Genomic DNA, 18,142 nt, shown 5'->3' with positions numbered 1-18,142 from the left:
GTGGCGCAAGATGTATGGTTAGCCCACATAATTACCAAAAGTGATTCATCCTCTGAGGATCATGAACATTCAAAGCAAACTTCATGACAATCTGCCAAATGCCCTCTGAGAAACTGACTGTGATGCTAAACAAAAGGAAATCTGGCCTGTAGCTGTCAAGATATCTCACTCTGAACCACAACGACAGATGGACTGACAGACATCGCCATCACTAAGCCTCAAAGCTAGTGGGCCAAGAATATGTAAAAATTACCTTGTTTCGTTCATTTATGACAATTATGAAGAATTCTGAAAAATAGATTAGCTACTTACAAATCTAAGTAGCTATCAATGATAAGGTGGGTTTTTTATTTGTATTTCAGTTAGTAATAGAAACTTTGCACTTCATGATATTATTTTCAGTTGAATCTGATGTTACTAAGAGCACCTTAACTAGTATAATTATTTCTCCAATTACAGCAACTCTCTGATTTCAAGGAATATTTTGGTATGTAAAACTATCTATGTATGCAGCTTGTGTCTCAGTCTCCAGGTGGTGTCAGTATATCATACTCTGCCAGGAGGACAAAGCTGTTCTCTCTGATTCTCCGGACTCTGACCAAGTCTCCACACTCCTGGACGTGGATCAGCCCTCTCTCTCCTCTCCCATACTCTCTCTCCCTGTCGTTCAGTGTCACCCCTGTCCGTTTGCCACAGGCTTGACGGTACATGTACCTGACCCCAACCACCAGTACCATGCCCAAGCCAGCTGAGCAGCCCAGAAGCATGCCCAGCTCCCAGGCGCTGTGTCTGGGGATAATGTCTGGATACTTCCCTCCCTTGTCTGGAGTTTCAGAGGGATTGGAGGGACGTTTGGGTTTAGTATCAGTGTTGGGAAGGTTTGGTTTCAACTTGTGGTCGAGATTTAGTTTGAAGTTCGGGTCAAGGTTTGGATGGACTTCAGGGTTTGGGTGAACGACTGTCCTGGGTGTTGGTAGGTTGAGGTTGGACTCAGGATCAGATGATGCAATCTGGTTCTGGATTAGCAACCTCTGACCTAGGGTGAGTTGTTGAGAAGGCACAGAGGAAGAGGTGGATGTGAGGCGGTGATAGAGAGAGCGACGGGGAGCTGGAGATGGTTCTGGATGAGGTGAGGTAGACTGGGAGGACACCAAAGAAGTGGAAGACATGTTGGAGGAAGATGATGAACCCTGTGACAATGAAGAAAATGTTGAGGTAGAAGTGGAGATAGATGAGGAAGAGCGACGAGGTGAAGAGGGGGAAGAATCAGAAGAAATGGAAGAAGCTGATGAGGCAGTGAAGGGGGAGGAGAAGGCTGGAGAGATGGTGGAGGAGGAAGGTGAGGAAAAGGTAGAACTTGTAGACTGGGAGGAGGGAAAGGGAGATGAGGAAGAAGTAGATAAAGAGACTGATGATGGATAGTGGGAGGAGTTCAAGGAGGGTATGGTAGAAGAGGTTATGGAGGATGGCATAGGGGAAGGTGTGGAGGGTTGGACAGAGGGAAAATTAGGAGGAACTGAGATTGGGGAAGGAGAAGGAAGAGCAGAAAGAGTTGGAGCTGTTTTGGGTTGGTTCTTCATGGAGGAGGAAGACGGAGAAGACAAGAATGAAGAAGTTTGCATGCGTACCGGGGTTGAACTTCTGGTGTGATAAAGAGGAGTGGTGGAACCCGGGTGAACAAGAGAAGAAGTAGGCAAAGTTTGGATGGAAGAAAAGGATGAAGAATGGAGCGTTGACAGGTGAGTAAACACTGAAAAAGAAGGAGAAGGAGTGGCAGAGGGAATGGAGACAAAGATGGGTCTCATGGTTTTGATCTTAGCTTGAGACTGAAGATCTTTGACCTCTTTCCCCTCACCCAGTGTAAAGGTTGGATCAAAGCTTGATGTGAAGGGAGAAGCTACTGAGATTTGATTTTGCTTCCATTCAATCATGTGTGCCTGTGGTGCACCAGTTTGGGAATGGGGCTGGGACCATGGTTTGGGTGGTGTGTCAGATTGAGACTGGTCTATCAGGGGAAAGCCATCTTTACCCTCAGTTTGAGTTGGGACAGTTTGGGGCAGGGCTTGGGGAAAACTGTTTGAAGGTTGAGGGTGAGGAAGGGTGCTCAGAGGTGCAACTGTTTGAAGCTGGTGAGGTGGACTGGTGTGTCTTTGTGTAGTTTTTGGACCAGATGGACTATTTTCAGGCTGACGGCTGAGCTGGTAGCGGAATGGGACATTCAGGAGTTTGTTGAGAAGGGGCTGAAGGGATACAGGGTGGCCCTGATTTAGGGATGAAGTTGTATTAGGCTGGAGAAAGGACTGAAGGGTAGGAGATTTGGACCGGAGAATTACGTTTGGTGAAGAGGTTTGGGACTTGGAAAAAGGCATAGATGAAGATGCCTGGGAAGAGGCAAAGGTCTGAGTTATAACTGTTTGAGACTGGAGAAGAAGTTTAGATAGAGAAGTTTGAACCTGAAGAAAAGAATAGTGTGAAGATGTTTGGGAGGGGAAAAAAGGCTTGAGGTGGGGATTCTGGGGCTGGTTTGACTGGGTTGGGCTAGTCCTCCAAGGCTGCAATGAACCACTTTGGGCCTTGAACTTTACTGTACTAGTTTGGTCCTGGAATGGTCCTCTTGGATTCTGGGATGTGGATCTTGGGAGATCTGTGTTGTGGAAGCTGTGATTCGTTGAAAGTTTAGCTGTTGTGGTGGTTTCAGGATTTAATGTTGTGGCTTTTGTTTCAGGGACAGCGTGCAGTTTTGGATCCTGGAAGTTCATCTTTACCTCTTTTCTTTCCATCTCAACGTACTTCACAGAGGGGAAGGAAACAAGGGAAAGAGGACTGGTTGTCTTTTGCACTGTGATGCTGGGCAAAAGAGTGGTAGTAGCTTCCATCCCTCTAGCCTTTGCTGTGGAAAAAGAGACTGTGAAAGGAAAGTGGTTAGAAGAGAAAGGAGAGTTCTTCGGGTCTCTGGTATGAGTAACAGGGCTTCCTGTGTCAGTGCCTGTGTCTACAGTCACACCTGGAAGGGATCCTGGAGTTGCATTGGTGTCAGTCTCGCTGTCTTTGGTAGGATTTTGAAGATATCCTAAAGCCATGGAGCTGTTGCTTTCATTGACTGCCTGATTTGTCAGGTGGTCATGTCCAAGGGAAGCCAAAGTCGCAGAGCTGTTCATTTCCAAGACTGGATGAGTGACCTCTGCTGGTGTTTCCTGAGACTTGTAGATTTGAGTTCCACTGCTTGTTGTTGCTGGCAGCCCTGTGGTAGAAGCAGGGCTGACTGTCTTGTTTGCTTGTTTGGTGGATGCTTGATGGGCTCTGGGAGCTTTGAGGCAACAAGATGAGAGATGAGCAAGGTAATAGTTATAATGAGGTGTGGCCCGGAGTTGCATATATATATATTATATATATAGTATATTCAGAATTGCACAAGTTGCGTACCTGGCAGAGCAGTAACTTCATCTTCCTGTGGTGCAAAAATTGAATTCCCTCCTTCCACTCCTGTACTGTTACTCCCACTCCAAGGAGTACGAGTCCCATCATGCACCACTGGAGAGTCAATACCTGCCCAGTATACAAAGTAAGACTGCACCACCGTGATGCTGGAATGATAAAGAGGTTTTTTGCGTTGTTAAATAAAAATGATCCAAAAAGCTAAACAATAAACAAAATATTCACATTAGAATAGGAATCCTTATGATGTTTGACTGCATGTCCTTTATTTGTCATCAGTAAATGTTTAACTGCCACTTACATAGTGCTCATTTACAGCCCTGAACTGGCGGGCACATACTTACTAGAACCTGATGTCTCCCATTGGTGCATCAGGAGCTCTCCACACAAACGAGAGGTTTCTCTTCAGCTGTTTGTCAGAGTGTGTCAGGGTGTCGCCCTCCGAGAGGCAGTGCAGGGTGTGTGTGCCAGGGGGTGCGAGGGTCCAGGAGCCCCCCACCAGCACCGGCCCCAGCCTTGTGGACCCGACTCCAGTTCCAGTCCTTGCCCTGACCCGGACTCCAGCTCCAGTCCTTGCCCTGACCCCGACTCCAGCTCCACCACCACTAACCTCCACAGTGCGAGCCTGCAGCAGGAAACCCATGAAATCTCGAGAGCTTCGGACCATTACTGAGGACACAAGTATGGATTCAGAGACACAGAAGAGACACTATATGAGCTGTTACAGAGTCGTTACGATTAAAAGTTATAATAACCATGAACAACAACGTCCCTGATTCAAGTCCAGCAAGGGATCTTTAAATGAGGCTACATAGTTAAATATGGATTAATTAGCATTTTTTTTTAAGTTTGTACCACTTAATAACTATTCAGACAGATTATTTTTACTCCTAACAGAGTAGATTCACCACTGTGTAGCACTTGTGACCCTGCAGCTGGATATCAGTGAGTGAGTTCATTGACAGTACATTAGTACAAGTGACTAACTGGCCCAGCAGTAAGTTGGTAATTAATCGGTTAGTCAGTGAGTTAAATGATAGTTGATTACTACCTGTTACTAACTGTCCGGGCAGGTAGGAAGAGGCGGATGTGCGCAGGGTGACGTGGCTGTGCTGAGGGTCCAGGGGTTGAGCTCGGATGTGGCCGGGAATCATTTCTTGACAGGAGGCATGACTGGCACCGTGGGAGAAGGACAAGGCGGACCGAGCCAGAGAGAACAAGACCATACCCACCCCGAGACAGTGGAGGGTAGACTGCATCTCTACACACACGCACACACGCACGCACGCACGCACGCACGCACGCACGCACGCACGCACGCACGCACGCACACGCACACACACACACAGCAAACGGAATAACAAAAGTAACAATGAGAAAACAAACAGAGATGTTTGTTAGAGATTTATTTTGTTATCCAGACCAACAAATGTTCAATGAAGGAGACATCATGTCTTAATCCATTCATCCAAATGAAATGAAAGACCCAAAGAAAATAATCCAAGTAATGCTTGATCTTTAATCAATCATTTAATCAATCATTGATTAAATAGAGATTTATTGATCCTCCTTGTTTTATTGCTGCTATTGTCCATTTTATGCAGGACGTTCTTATTAGCAACATGTTAGTTGTTAAGCAAATATATCCTCTGAATAAAGACTTTACGAATGAATGAATGAATGAATGAATGAATGGCACAGCAGGGGCAGGGAGAGCCAGGCAGTTGGATGAATTTTATCCATGAGCATCCCTACCTTGTGGAGCAGTGACCTTCAGGACATCTAGAAAATCTCACAACCTAACTTTCTTCTTCTTCTTCTTCTTCTTCTTCTTCTTCTTCTTTTTCTTCTTCTTCTTCTTCTACAGTTTGTAAAGGATCACCTCCTCGCAGGCTTGCTGAGTGGACTGTTTGAATCCCAGCAGAAAGCAGCGATCCTCTGTGAGTGAAAAGTTTGTTTGAAGTCTGTGAGGATGAGCTCCAGGTTTGGAGGTTTCAAGGACTCTGAGGGTCCACGATGTGTGTGTGTGGGGTGGGGGGTGGGGGGGGGGCACGGAGCACGGGTGTAGAACCAGAATATGTAGATCTGCAGCTCATATCCCGATGATGGAGTATGGAAGCCAAAATGTGCCTCGGTTGCTCCCATTTTCTTTTTCTTTCTCTCTTTTATTTCGGTCCCATAGCTGAACTTCTTCACTGCACTTTAACTTTGTTTTCTCAAGATACAACAACAAAGTAGTGCTCACTCTTCGTGGCACTCATAATGAATCTTTACGTAACCTGCTGATCCTTTCTGACATAAACTCAACTAAAAGCAACACAAAGTCAATATATTTCATGTTTTTCCTCATCAGCTTCATTGATTTCTGTAAATATCTGCTCATTGTGAATCTGATGCAGCAACACGTTTCACAGAAAGATGTGGAACGCTCCAAAAACACCTGTTTGGATCATTCCACAGGTAAACAGGCTCACTGGTAACAGGTGAGAGGATCATGATTGGGTGTGATTGGATAAAGGGGATTAACATGGACTCGGACACTTCAGGAAACTGCTGTCAGCGAACACAGTTTGATTGAAATGACTGATTCTGTTTTTTTGACATTTTACACTATCTTGGAATCAGGGTTGTGTTCAGCTGCAGGAACCGTCTCAGTTGTTGTTTGCACCTCTTGCTGACAGCAGCAGCGTTTGCACAAGTATCTGCACCGATACCACAGCATCCTACGCAACCTGCAGGGGCTCCGCTGTGACCTGTGCAAATGAAATGCTCAACTGAGAGGAAGACTCAGGTTGTGGCGAACACGAAAGCCTCCTGTCCTACATGCACAATGCATCGCGTGCCATGTGACGTCGAGCCTTCGTTATCCAATGTCTTGTTTGCGCCTTTTTTTTTACCATATAAAGAAGAGAGCATGAGTCATTTCTGTGCTCGGCTTGTATAAAGAGACGATGCAGAGAAGCCACAGAGAGGCCCTTTTTGACTTATTAGAGGTAGAGAGGGAGATTTTTTTTTGGTTGTATACTGATAAGCTAGTCGCCTTTTTCTTTTTGCACGAAGGATTTTAATGTCCCTATCGTAAGCTTTGCTGAGCCTCAAATAAAAACTCTTCAGTCGGTTTTAAGTTCCTGGTGTTGGTCATCAGCGACGGCCTCACGACTGAAGGTAGGAAACTCCTTTCAATTTTTAGTTTAACTATTTGATGCCCAACTGCTAAATGAATGTTCTCAGTTTAGCTACTTGTTGCTCAGCTGAACGGTGCTGTCTTAGTCATTTAAGTTCAAACTGAAGTGATTTGTCTTGAACTGAATGTGAGCTGGTGCTGAAGTGAAGGTACGAGCCGAGGAGAGACTCCACGCTGACGAGGCTCGAGCAAACAGGCCCGAGTCCTCCTCGGACTCTCTGAGGTACCAGGTTCCACTAAAAACTGCAGCACACACACTCAGGGTTTTATCCGGCCCTGAAGCTGGACTGGCACATGTGGTCTGGTCTGTGGTCCGAAACAAGTCACACAACCAAGCTGGTTTTAGCCAATTAAACTCGATGCTGTCGAATTCAGAACCCGTCTGATGCCTCGGTCACAGTCTGTAGGTTAAACACTCGTCCCTGCAGGTTCTCTGCAGACGTTCTTCTCTAGTGAGGGTATTTCTATGAGATGAGCCCCCCACCACACAGACTAACAGGATGTAGACCAGCTGTGGCCGCCTCCCTCCAGGATCTCCCAAACACTTGATCTGTCCTCTCTGTCTCCTGCTGTCTCTTTGTCAAACGTAAGGTTGGATGTTTTACTGAATGAGAATCAGACTTTCATCTCCTTCCATGACAGAAAGTTTCAAAAGGTGGGATGACGTGCTGCATTCACTGCTGTGGGGTTTTTCAACTCCAGGTACAAGTTTTATTCAAAGCTGGCTCAGGTCAAACAGTTGTGTACTTCAGTGTATTGGAAATATAAGTATATAACAGTCATTACAAGTACACTTTTACTGTTTGTGCATAATTTAAAGTTCTTAAATTTATTCAAAAATGAATATACTAATTCTGCTGCATTACAAATACTTTTACTAGTAATAAAGTGTACTTATGAAATGTATACTTATTTTCAGATCCTTTGTAATAAAATGTTAGCATGCTTAATTAAAGTGTTCTTTAGTTTCAGTACACTTAAAGCTGAGCTCAGCTGGCTGAGCAGACAGAGTTTAGGTGAAGCTTTTATAAGCAGTATAAAAACATTTTTTCACACATTAGTGAGCAGATATTTGGACATCTTTACGTGTTTTTTTTTTAATTTGTCAACAGTAACAACTTCTCCTGTGAGGCATTGAATGAATGACAACTCAGGACTGTAACAGTGTAGATCATATTTAATGACATAGGGTGACACTCATTAGAGGAAAGTAACTAAGTACACTTACTCAAGCATTGTACTTCAGCACAGATTTAGTCCAGAGGGTCCCAGCCTGGACCAGGTCCAGGAGAAATCAGGACCAGGATAATTAATGAAGTTTTAAAGAAGGAAGAACAAAGACCTACCACTCATTTTTTGTGTGTGGAGAAAGTCGAAAATGTTTTTGCTTCTCTGACAGACGGAACATGCTCACATCAACATGTAGGCGAACTAATATGAGACAGAAAAACTAAAAACCTTCCGCCGGTGAATGCGCTTTTGGAGCGTCAGCGCCGGGTGGTGACAGTACTGTGTCCCGTTTTAGAAACCTGTATTCGGTTACATTTTGGCAAATTGTCACCATTAAAAATATGCCGAATTAGCTATAAGGAGTCCCTGTTTGCAACGCATCCACGGATGTACACACAGTACTCAAGGATTACTATAATACTGAAGGAAACCTAAAAACCTGATGTTTCTAAGGCGAGTTCTGAAGCGTCTTTTTCTATGATCTCTATGTTGACGTTTATTCGCGATGGACACCGGTGATACTGACATGCCCGGAAAGTGAGTCAACCTGAACGGTGTCAGTATGGGATTCAAAATCACCTGCGCAGGTAACTTTAACACCGCCCAGCTTCCTGGAGCAGTACAACCAGCGCGTTGAGGAGGGGCAGCCGATTGAAGGCGCTGCGTAAAACCTGACCAACTGGCGCTTCATCAGAACCAGGATGTGGGCAGACCTGAATCAGACCCCAATAAGCAGGAGTCATCGGTAAACAGGAACCTGGTCTGAGCGCTTCTTCCTTCTTTGTGTGATTTCAGCTCGGAGCAGTCTAACTGAAACAGCTCAGTGTGAGGAAGAGGAGGAGGAGGAGGATCTCTGAGCTCAGGTGAGCACAAAGCCTGCGCAGGTAACATTTCCAAACTCTTCAGCACACAGGACATACGAACACATCACAGAACATTCATTTCTTATTTACATGCTTGTGAAAGTCACTCACAGGCAGCTTTGAAGCTGTTTATCAGAGTGTTCAGAGCTGCAGCCGCGCTGAACTGGAAGGTTTCATTCTTGACCTTCAAGGTCAACTTAGTAGACTTGTTCCGGAGCTTTCAGCCACGTCTCATGGCTGAAAAGTCACTGTTGATGTGAAAATCTCACCTACAAATCAAATGAATTGTTGTGTATTACTCTGACAGTGTGGATACTTCCGTAGTACAAGGTTCAGGTAGATAACCAGAGCAAACACAGCAGGCAGGTAAGCTTCCCTTTCAACACAGATTCAGTTTAGATCACCTGTAGCTAACATGCTAAATGCTACAAAGCTCACTTTGGATCCTCCAGGTGAGTTCAGCGTCAGCGAGGAACTTTGAGCTTCACTGTGTATAATACTGAGACTGCACAGAGGCTGGGTGGACTGGTCATACTGGGACAGACATGCTGGGTGGACTGGCCATGTTTTTCGTCGAGCGTGAATGTGAAAATGTGCTGCGTGGACACTCAGAAACAATGAGACGAAGGCCACAGCGCAGAGTGTGTGTGGGGAGGGGGTCTGCAGAGGGACCGGCTGCTGCTCTGGTTTTACATGCCTGAGGACACAAAGGGCCCGGGGTGTGTCCCACTCTGCTGATTAACCCCCCAGTAGGTCTGCAGCCCTCTGAAAGCAGCACAGCAGCAGAGTGAAGCAAACAGCGGCCATCAGTCTGCACAGAGGAGGACATCAACAACCGCTGCGTTGCCTGGAAACGTAGCGTTTTGTGTGTGTGTGTGTGTGTGTGTGTGTGTGTGTGTGTGTGTGCGTGGCCGCTGTGCAGTTTATCTTGTTTAAACATCTCTGTGTTAGTCCTTGTTATAATTTTATTTAGTTTACTTTTTTGCTAGTAACTTGTCTTTAAAGTAGCAGTACTTCTACACTCTAGTACTCCGTCCATCCGACTGTGTATGTTTGTGTGTGTGTTACAGGTAGATGATGGTGTGTGTGTTGGTTCCTCTTGTCTTGGCCGTCCTCCTGTCCTCTCCAGGTGAGACAAACAGTCAGACGTGTCAACACGCCGACAGTCAAATGTGATGTGTTTTAACTGAATGATGTGTGAGCAGGGACGGAGCAGGCCTCTCCATGCCCGCCTCAGTGGCTCCTGTTCGGGCAGAGCTGCTTCGCTTTCTACCCCGTGTGGAGCTCCTGGAGCGCTGCCAACGTAAACTGAAAATAAAAGACATCCGATTCAAATATCACCTGGCTCCAGTGTGTGTTTAATTAATGTGTGTGTGTGTGTGTGTGTGTGTGTGTGTGTGTGTCAGTCTCTGTGCTCTCAGACAGGTGGGAACCTGGCGTCATTTCACACAGCAGAAGAGAGGCAGTTTGTCCATCAGCTGGCAAGCACACACACTCCCGTGTGGCTGGGTGGATACCAGACACAACAGGTAGGATAATAATCGTAATAAACTTTATTTATAAAACACCTCACAGACACGTCACATGGTCGAGGCAGGACGGAAACATGCTGTTTGTCTTGTGCTTCTATCAGGACTTCATTCTCTGTCTCTTTGTTTTTCTCTCTGAAGAATGGCTCTTGGTTTTGGAGTGATGACTCATCCGTCAGTAATAGCGATTGGACCAATCAGAGGCAGGCAAAGACCAGAGGGGGCGGGGCTTGCATGCAAATGGACCCAAAAAGTAAATGAAATGTTAATAACTGCAGTGTTATAGATTTGTTATTAGACAAAATCTTTTTGGAAACCGAATTTTAATCAAATCTAAAAAGCAGTAACTTGTGTGCGTTGTGTTCAGGTGGAGAGCTGCACGGCGCCCCCTGTGGAGAGCTGAGGTTCTACATCTGCTCCACCGGAGCCAGGTAGACTAAAGTCTGAGAACAATGTTGAAGGAAGTACTCAGAGCTTCTTTACTTTAAGCGACCTGTCACATCAGTCTTCTTAATACAAAACATTTGAAAGGAACAGTTTGACCGTTGTGGAAAATCTTAGTCTTAATCACTTTCTTGCTGGGAGTTAGATGTGGAAATAAATCCCTTTTTCACATGTAGAGGAACGTTCACCCAGGAAACTCTCACCTGCTCAGCTGGTTTCCTGTTCACGGGGAAGGCTGTAGATCTGGTGATTGGTGTGCAGGTTGGTGGGATCATGGAGCTCAAGGTATCTCTGGGAGGTGTCAGCGGTGGACTTGCACCTGCGGACATGTGCACAACACCTCAGGCTGGCTGAGCTCAGGTGTGCTTCTGGCAGATGAACGGCGTCTGGCAGAGTTAAGCCAGCTTTCCTTTCATCGCTTGACATAACAAGTGATCCGTCCAATCCATTGAACCCTCAATTTGAACCCGCCCTCCTTAGTTACTGTTGCTACACCTGTCATGATCTCCATCCTTGTGCTTACAGTGATAGCGGTGGCAGATTTACTATAAAAATCTGCAGGAGTATTTGAAATACTTGGTTGTCAATTCCTCACAGAAGTAAGTTTGGATGCTTAGATTTAAGCTCAGCGTTACTGTTTGTCAAAGAGTGTATTTCACTTTTGCAAGAGGGAAGAATAAGAGGAAGGAGCCATGACTTTAACAAACGTAACCGTGTCTAACACACGTTTGAGTTTCTGCAATGTGAACTTCCCCAAAACAAAGCTTCAGTCATGATTCTCATGTAGCTTCATCTCAGCTCACAGTTTGACCCACAAACTGGATGTGTCGGTCCTGAACAGGTATTCTTCCAATGTAACCTGTAACCCCACAAAATAATGTCGAAAGCTAATAATTCAGCCCGAGATTTCTCACTTTGATCAATTGGAGCAACTGTAAACGATGCAAAACAGGCATTTTTAGACTGATGTGACGTCATCTGCAAACAACCTATTAAACTTTATGTAACTGCCTTTGGTTGAACTCCAGGTTCTCCCAGTTTACTGTTCATTCTAATATTGAACCATTGGGTTTGGATCACATGACCTCCCTCCCCCGCCTGTTCCTGGGCTAAAACATGGAGGACGGACTGAGGACATGAGTTCTGCGTGGCTTGTTTAGGAGCTTTGTCAGAAACAGAATCAGTGTGACCTGCATGTGTGTGTGTGGGTCATAAAAACAGCGCCATCTCCAGGTTTGGTGGCTTTCGGGATTTGAACATGTTGCTGGCCACAGGCAGGTGTCGGGACACCTTGTTCTAGATCACAAAGTCAACAGGAGTTTTATGAAAAGCCCTTAATCAGCTTGAAAAGAGGCAGCTTTTGGCTCTGATACCTGCAGAGCTAACAATCACCGAGTCCACCAACACCTGTACAGGTCCTAACACGTTTACCAATAGAAACATCTTCGCTGTGAGCCAACGTTGCGGCTCGACTTCGGTTATGATGTCTGTCCCTCTGCGTTGTTCTGATTTGTGTACAGATGGTGGCCCAAGGGCTTGTTGTTGCAGCCTGTTACTCTGATTCGCTGCCTCATATTACAGCTCGTTAGACCGGTTGGGTGACACACCCAGCAGTGTCGAGTGGTGTTCAGTTCCTCCCTATCGTTGAGTGTTTTCTCAGTGGAGCTCCTCCCTCTGCAGCCCAGGTGCCTTCAGGAGCAGCTGTAGGCCTCAGACCTTCGTTCAGTTCCCTTCATGTGCTGAAGTGCAGCGGCTGGATTTGCATCATTTCCTACATTACTTCAGGATTAGCACTGGCTCATGTAGTTCTGGGTCTGGGTCTTGTGGGTCTACACTGGTACAAACATGCCACACGGCGGGAGATTGTCTGGATTTTTTGTCTTGATCGACTCTATTTTGGATTCTTTAATAGTAGACACTGGCGAGCAGCAGGAGGTTTGGCACTGACATTTGAGCTTTTTTTGTCCCTTTATGATCAGAACGTTTCATCTCGTTTGGGCTCCTTCAACCCTGAATCAGCAGGAGTCACATGCCGCCTTCCAGTGTGCATACTAACAATCAGAGCGTTAAATGCAAAGTGCCAAAAATACCAGTATGTCCTGATGCATCTAATGGCGTTTTGCTTTGCTTTTGTGTGCTTTTCCGGCCCTCAATCCTCTGACTGAACCGCCGAGAGCAGAGATCACATAAAGTCTCCAAATTTGCATTTTGTGCTGCTTTAAGAATGCAAATGTATGAAAATAAGATGTGATGATGGACCACGTGTCTGAGCCTTGAGACTCTTTCATTGTGTCAGCTGCTCATTGATATTGTCTTGAATAACACTGTGATTGTGTTTTAAGATGAACACTAAGTGCTGGTTTGTAATCTGTTCATCTCCAGCTCCGAAGTTTCCTCCAAGAACAGGAAGCCAGTGGATTCAGGTGAGAGCTAACCTCCTCGAACGTATGACAACCAGCTCGTGCAGACCTTGTTGAGCTCAGAGTCACGGAGCAGTAAAGTGTTTCCTGTCAGTGTGTTTCTCTCTGATGTCTGTGGATTCATATTCCTGCTGCATTCATGTGTTTTCTGCATGTTCCTGCTGCAGATTGCAGCAGCTTGAGCTCGTTTTAACTACTTTATATCCTGTTGGCTGCTTTAATCTACAGCAATGCATCAGATTCTATAAGATCATCATATGTTTGCTGCGTGGCCGTCCTGTGAGAACCACGTATCTCCAAAAAGTGTGACGAGCTCTGAAAAACAGGCTGTTTTCAGCTTTGTGACGATGCATTTTCAGCTGATCCAAGAGGCTTTTTAGAGAGTTTACTGAGGTGAAGGAGGAGGAGAATTCACACTTCAGCCTTCAGTTCAGCACAAACACTCAACACATCTGGAGATACGAGCTTTTCACTGGACAGGAAGGGGATTAAAAACTGTAATCTGAAAAGTAACTAGTAACTAAAGCTGTTGGATAAATGTAATGGAGTAAAAAGTACAACATTTGCCTCTGAGATGTAGTGAAGTATAAAGTCGCCTTAAATAGAACCTTGAATTTATACTAAAGTACAGTACTAGTACTTAAGTAAATATACTTAAGTATATTCCACCGCTGCTTCAGGATAGACTGCACCAACATTTGCTCTTCATTGGACTGACTCTTTGGACCTCTCGCCGTCTTGAGGAATGGCGTCTCATCAGTGTGTGTCCTCTCAGGTGTCGTCCCCACCGTGAGCCTGTTCGATGTTGTGTGGGGTTACAGCGACTCGTTGGCGGAGGAGATCCTCCGCTCGTCCTCCTTCCTGAAGGAGCTCTGGTCCGGTCACCTGACGCAGCGCTGCTACTCCCGCTTCATGCAGCAGGAGGCGCTGTATCTGCACAGAGTCGGCGGCACGCTGGAGGTCAGGGCTTTGCTGTAATCCTCAGATCCTGGTCCGCCCTGATCAGTCTGTCCTCAGCCGTCTCTTTACCACTGAAGCCTGTTTCCGTGATGGTGGTGATGTAAGCGTCTCGATTCCTCCTGCAGGCTCTGATAGGTCGTCTACAGGAAGCAGACGAGCTGAGGTCCCTGCTGCTGGACACGCTGGAACACTACAGCAGCAGGAACCAGGTGAGACCTGCAGACAGCTGCGGTTACAAAGAGGGATTTTGGCCACTAATGAGCAGAACTGGTCCGAGTAAATCAGACAAACGCTTGAGAAATTTAATTTAGTTTGTAAAGAAATCTTCACTGTCTCCTCCTCCAGAGCCTCCTGGACTCACCTCCTCCACAGTGGCTCCTCTTCTCCCTGCAGTCCTTCCACTCAGTGGTTTTGGAGGAGCCGGTCTATTGGCTGGTGGCCCTGTCGGCCCGGGCCTGCCTCCGTGACTTCCTGGCCGGGCAGCAAGTCCTCTCTGAGAGCAGGACTGGTACCCTGGTGGTGTCCGGGTCTGAGGTTAAAGCCGGGGGCCTCTACCAGGACTGGAGGGAAGAGGCTCTGAAGGAGGTGGCCTGGACCCAAAGGTACAAGTTAACCTTGATAACATATGCTGGTGCTGCTCCATGCAGGCACCATCACAGGCTTTTATTCCAAAGTGAGGTAACAGCCTGAAATCTCTCACAGTACTCCACTACAGGTAAAAGTACTGCATTCAAAATATGAGTTCAAAAATGTACTTAAAAGTATCGACAACAAAAGGCTGCAGAGTGGCCCCTGTGCAGTGGTGAAAGTATCTGATAATTAAAGTATCTCAGTAGTGTATCTTATGAAGTACTTGAGTTGTTTATATGATGCTAAAATGACTGTTTCTGTAAATTGAGTCTGGTGGTTTTGAAGTCTGTTTCTGAAAACAATGCTAACCAAAAACATGTTCAAAAACAGGATTTGATCTCTCGCGGAGTGTGACTTAAAAGCAGCACTCCACCGGTTTGACACATGATGTTATGACAGAGACACCACTGCATTATGGGAAATGTAGGATCCAGCGTTTTGCAGCTAACCCGTCCTGGACTGAACGTCGGAGCAGCTTCTCTCACGCTGCATCTACTCGGACTTTTCTTGTGTGAAAGATGAAAATTTGGCATTTTGCTTCAGATCATGTGTCGCACTGTTTCTTGGCCAGGACGGTTACTTCCTGGAGCCTCCGCTGGTTGCCTGGCAACTGCTCAGACACAAGACACAGTCCAGCACAAAGTGTTGTTTTTCCTCTTTGGTGTCCGTGTGGACGAAACAGTGAGATACAACGTGTTAATCAAGGAGTGTGGTCAGGTGCAGGAGGTCAGGCCGCTCGTTTGTCGTCTGGTTGGTCTTTTTTAACCGTGTGTGTGTGTGTGTGTGTGTGTGTGTGTGTGTTTGTGACAGGTACAGAAAGGTGATAGAGGAACATCAGGATCACATGGACGCCTTTAAAGCCATAAACATCTTCAGAGAGCACATGATGAACCAGAAGAGCTTCTACAGGGCAGTGTAAGGACAGACTGTGTCGTACTTCAGGACGTCTGTCCTCAGTCTGTCAGGGTCTTTAATAAAATGTGTGTTTCGGCTGCAGAGACTGTGATGTAGAGGAGGACGAACGACGAAGAGGAGGAGAGAAGGTGGGGCCGCTGTGAAGGTGAGTCACCGCGCTGCAAAGATATTCATCTCAACAAGTCATTTAATGTCCTAATTCTGTCCACCGCTGGGCTCGTAGGATGGACGATGTCTCCGTCTGAACGTCTCTGCTTCAGTGTTTTTCAGAAATACGAAGCAGAACATGTTAAAACAGGACTGAAGCAGACGTCCTCTGCAGCAGGGACCGGAGGGCTCCACTCCACTTTCATACTTGTACATATGTGTGTGTATATGTATATATATATATATATGTATATATTTACAACCCTGATTCCAAAACAGTCTGGACGCCGTGAAAAACTCATAAAACCAGAATCAATCATCAATAATCAAACTGTTCACTGACAGCAGCTTCCTGAAGTGTCTCTGAGTTCATGTGTTCATCTCCTTCATCCAGTCATGTGTTCACAAAGTGAACTTCGCTCCATCCTCTATGATCCACTGAGCCTTTCCAGGACGCCCCTTTCATACCCAATCATGATCCTCTCACCTGTCACCAATCAGCCTGTTTACCTGTGGAATGTTCCAAACAGGTGTTTTTGGAGCGTTCCACATCTTTCTGTGAAACGTGCGGCTGCATCAGATCCACAATCAGCAGATATTTACAGAAATCACTGAAGCTGATGAGAGAAACATTAAATATATTGACTTTGTTAAGTTTATGTTAAATATGTCTTTGTTTGTTTTACACAGCGGCTGCCTGTTTTGGAATCAGTCCTTTTTTTGTAATTCTGTGTTTCTGGACACTTTTTGGTCACGTGTCTCATCACAGAAACACTGTGAGAATTTTTTAAATTATTCATAATCTGTTTTCAATCTTCAGCTTTTCATATTTTTTCTAACTCAATGGACTGAACGTAAACGCACCACTTTTAAAAACCTGACGAGTTCTTCACACTTTGAGTTAAACCTAAAACTCACACTCATACGACTGATATTTAATATTTTATGAAAGTACGAGCTCGCTCCTTCCCCTCTGATGGAGCTCGGCTAGCAGTCCTCAGTCTTTGTGCTAAGCTAAAACACGCTGGACGTGCAGAGAGTAAATGGTATCGTATTTTTACTGGAAGTGAGTCCAGGTACCAACTGTTCCTTTTTAATAAATGAACATGCCCTTATTTGAAGTCGACACTTGAACGCAGCACAGACACAAGCACGCTGTATTTTGCAGTAACTTCTGCAGTATCTTGTACTTCAGCTCACTGTGATAATCTGCCGCTGTTACCACAGAACAGATGAATGTTTTCCTCAAGATGAACAATAAAAAAAAAGACTTTGTGTTCATTCGTGTTTTTGCTCCTGATCAGTTCACAGAAGCTCTGAGTACATGTACTCAAGTAATGGTGGTAATTTACAGTGTGGTAGTAGTACTATTCCTGAACTAAAGTATCTGAATCCTTCATCACTGCACACCCGCCGCAGAAACAGACTTCTCAGTTTCTCCTCCATGCGTCACAGACAGCTGTCTCTGTCTCCCCCTGCAGGCCACAACCAGGCACTGCACTCTAATACAGATTTAAAGTACACAGTACTACTGCAACGTGACGTGATACTGCTGAGTATCCTACTCTACAATTACAACCAATTACTGTATAGGCTCTCACTACTTCTACTACAATTATACTACTGCTTCTATAGATGATATTACTGCTTACTGCTACATATATTAGTACTATTAATTAGCAGTAATAATAATAATCCTATAGATAATACTACATTAGTAATTTTGGTACTCTACTATCACTTCTACTACTACCACCATGCGTACTTTTACTACTTCTATGATAACTGTCACTACTTCTACTGCTGCAGCTACCATTATTACTTCTAATACTACTATAACTACTGTTACTAAAACTACTACGCTACCACAAATGTACTCACGTATGTACCACTCTTCTACTAATATTATTACTGTTAATTCGTTTATTACAACTAATAATACATTCACAATAATAATAATCCTAATGATACTATAATAATACCACTAATACCCTACAATCTCTTCTAATACAAATACATCTTAAACTTGCATTACTACCACCAGTACCTTAATACCTCTGTTTTAACCATCACTACTGCTACCCTAACTGGTTATACTACAGCTGTACTCACACACATACTACTACTACTACTACTACTTCTACCACTGATATTAGTGTCACTACTAGCCTACTTTATTATTACTGCTACTATTACGACAACTTCTTAAACTTCTATTACTACCACCAATACTTGAGTACCTCTTTTACAACTATCAGTACTGTTTATACTTTATTACTACTGCTGCTGGTGCTGCTATAACTGCTAACAGTACTACAATGTCTGCTACTAACATTAATACTTATACAACTTTACCATTTACTTCTTAAAAATCCACTACTACTA

General features: G+C 45.0%; 2 protein-coding genes across 6 annotated transcripts; one reads left to right on the top strand and one right to left on the bottom strand.

Annotated features, from left to right (window-relative positions):
* Positions 1 to 521: 521 nt before the first annotated feature.
* Positions 522 to 4,694, bottom strand: reeld1 (reeler domain containing 1). Its single transcript, XM_076725591.1, has 6 exons — positions 4,487 to 4,694; positions 4,042 to 4,104; positions 3,780 to 3,963; positions 3,424 to 3,584; positions 2,030 to 2,073; positions 522 to 1,190 (listed from the first exon to the last, which is right to left on the bottom strand). The coding sequence occupies exons 1-6, from the start codon at positions 4,692 to 4,694 to the stop codon at positions 522 to 524; spliced, it is 1,329 nt and encodes a 442-aa protein (XP_076581706.1).
* Positions 4,695 to 6,496: 1,802 nt separating this feature from the next.
* On the top strand, positions 6,497 to 17,028 carry LOC143317054 (uncharacterized). Of its 5 annotated transcripts, XM_076724987.1 has the most exons (14): positions 6,497 to 6,600; positions 8,645 to 8,712; positions 9,783 to 9,841; positions 9,918 to 10,015; positions 10,119 to 10,241; positions 10,383 to 10,494; positions 10,609 to 10,672; positions 13,068 to 13,108; positions 13,881 to 14,065; positions 14,191 to 14,274; positions 14,411 to 14,667; positions 15,506 to 15,610; positions 15,693 to 15,755; positions 15,871 to 17,028. In XM_076724987.1, exons 3-13 carry the CDS (start codon positions 9,787 to 9,789, stop codon positions 15,751 to 15,753), a joined length of 1,185 nt encoding a protein of 394 aa, XP_076581102.1. In that variant the 5' UTR covers positions 6,497 to 6,600; positions 8,645 to 8,712; positions 9,783 to 9,786; the 3' UTR covers positions 15,754 to 15,755; positions 15,871 to 17,028. The 5 variants fall into 5 exon arrangements, with proteins under 5 accessions (XP_076581102.1, XP_076581105.1, XP_076581100.1 ...); XM_076724990.1 differs by lacking the exon at positions 6,497 to 6,600 and having other exon boundaries at positions 8,540 to 8,712; positions 15,881 to 17,028; XM_076724985.1 differs by lacking the exon at positions 6,497 to 6,600 and having other exon boundaries at positions 8,540 to 8,712.
* The last annotated feature ends 1,114 nt before the right edge of the window (positions 17,029 to 18,142 follow it).

This window comes from Chaetodon auriga, chromosome 24 (assembly GCF_051107435.1).
Source record: "Chaetodon auriga isolate fChaAug3 chromosome 24, fChaAug3.hap1, whole genome shotgun sequence".
In the NCBI taxonomy this organism is placed as follows: domain Eukaryota; kingdom Metazoa; phylum Chordata; class Actinopteri; order Chaetodontiformes; family Chaetodontidae; genus Chaetodon; species Chaetodon auriga.
Note: the sequence above shows the minus strand (reverse complement) of the source record. Positions and strands in the feature narration are given on the sequence as shown.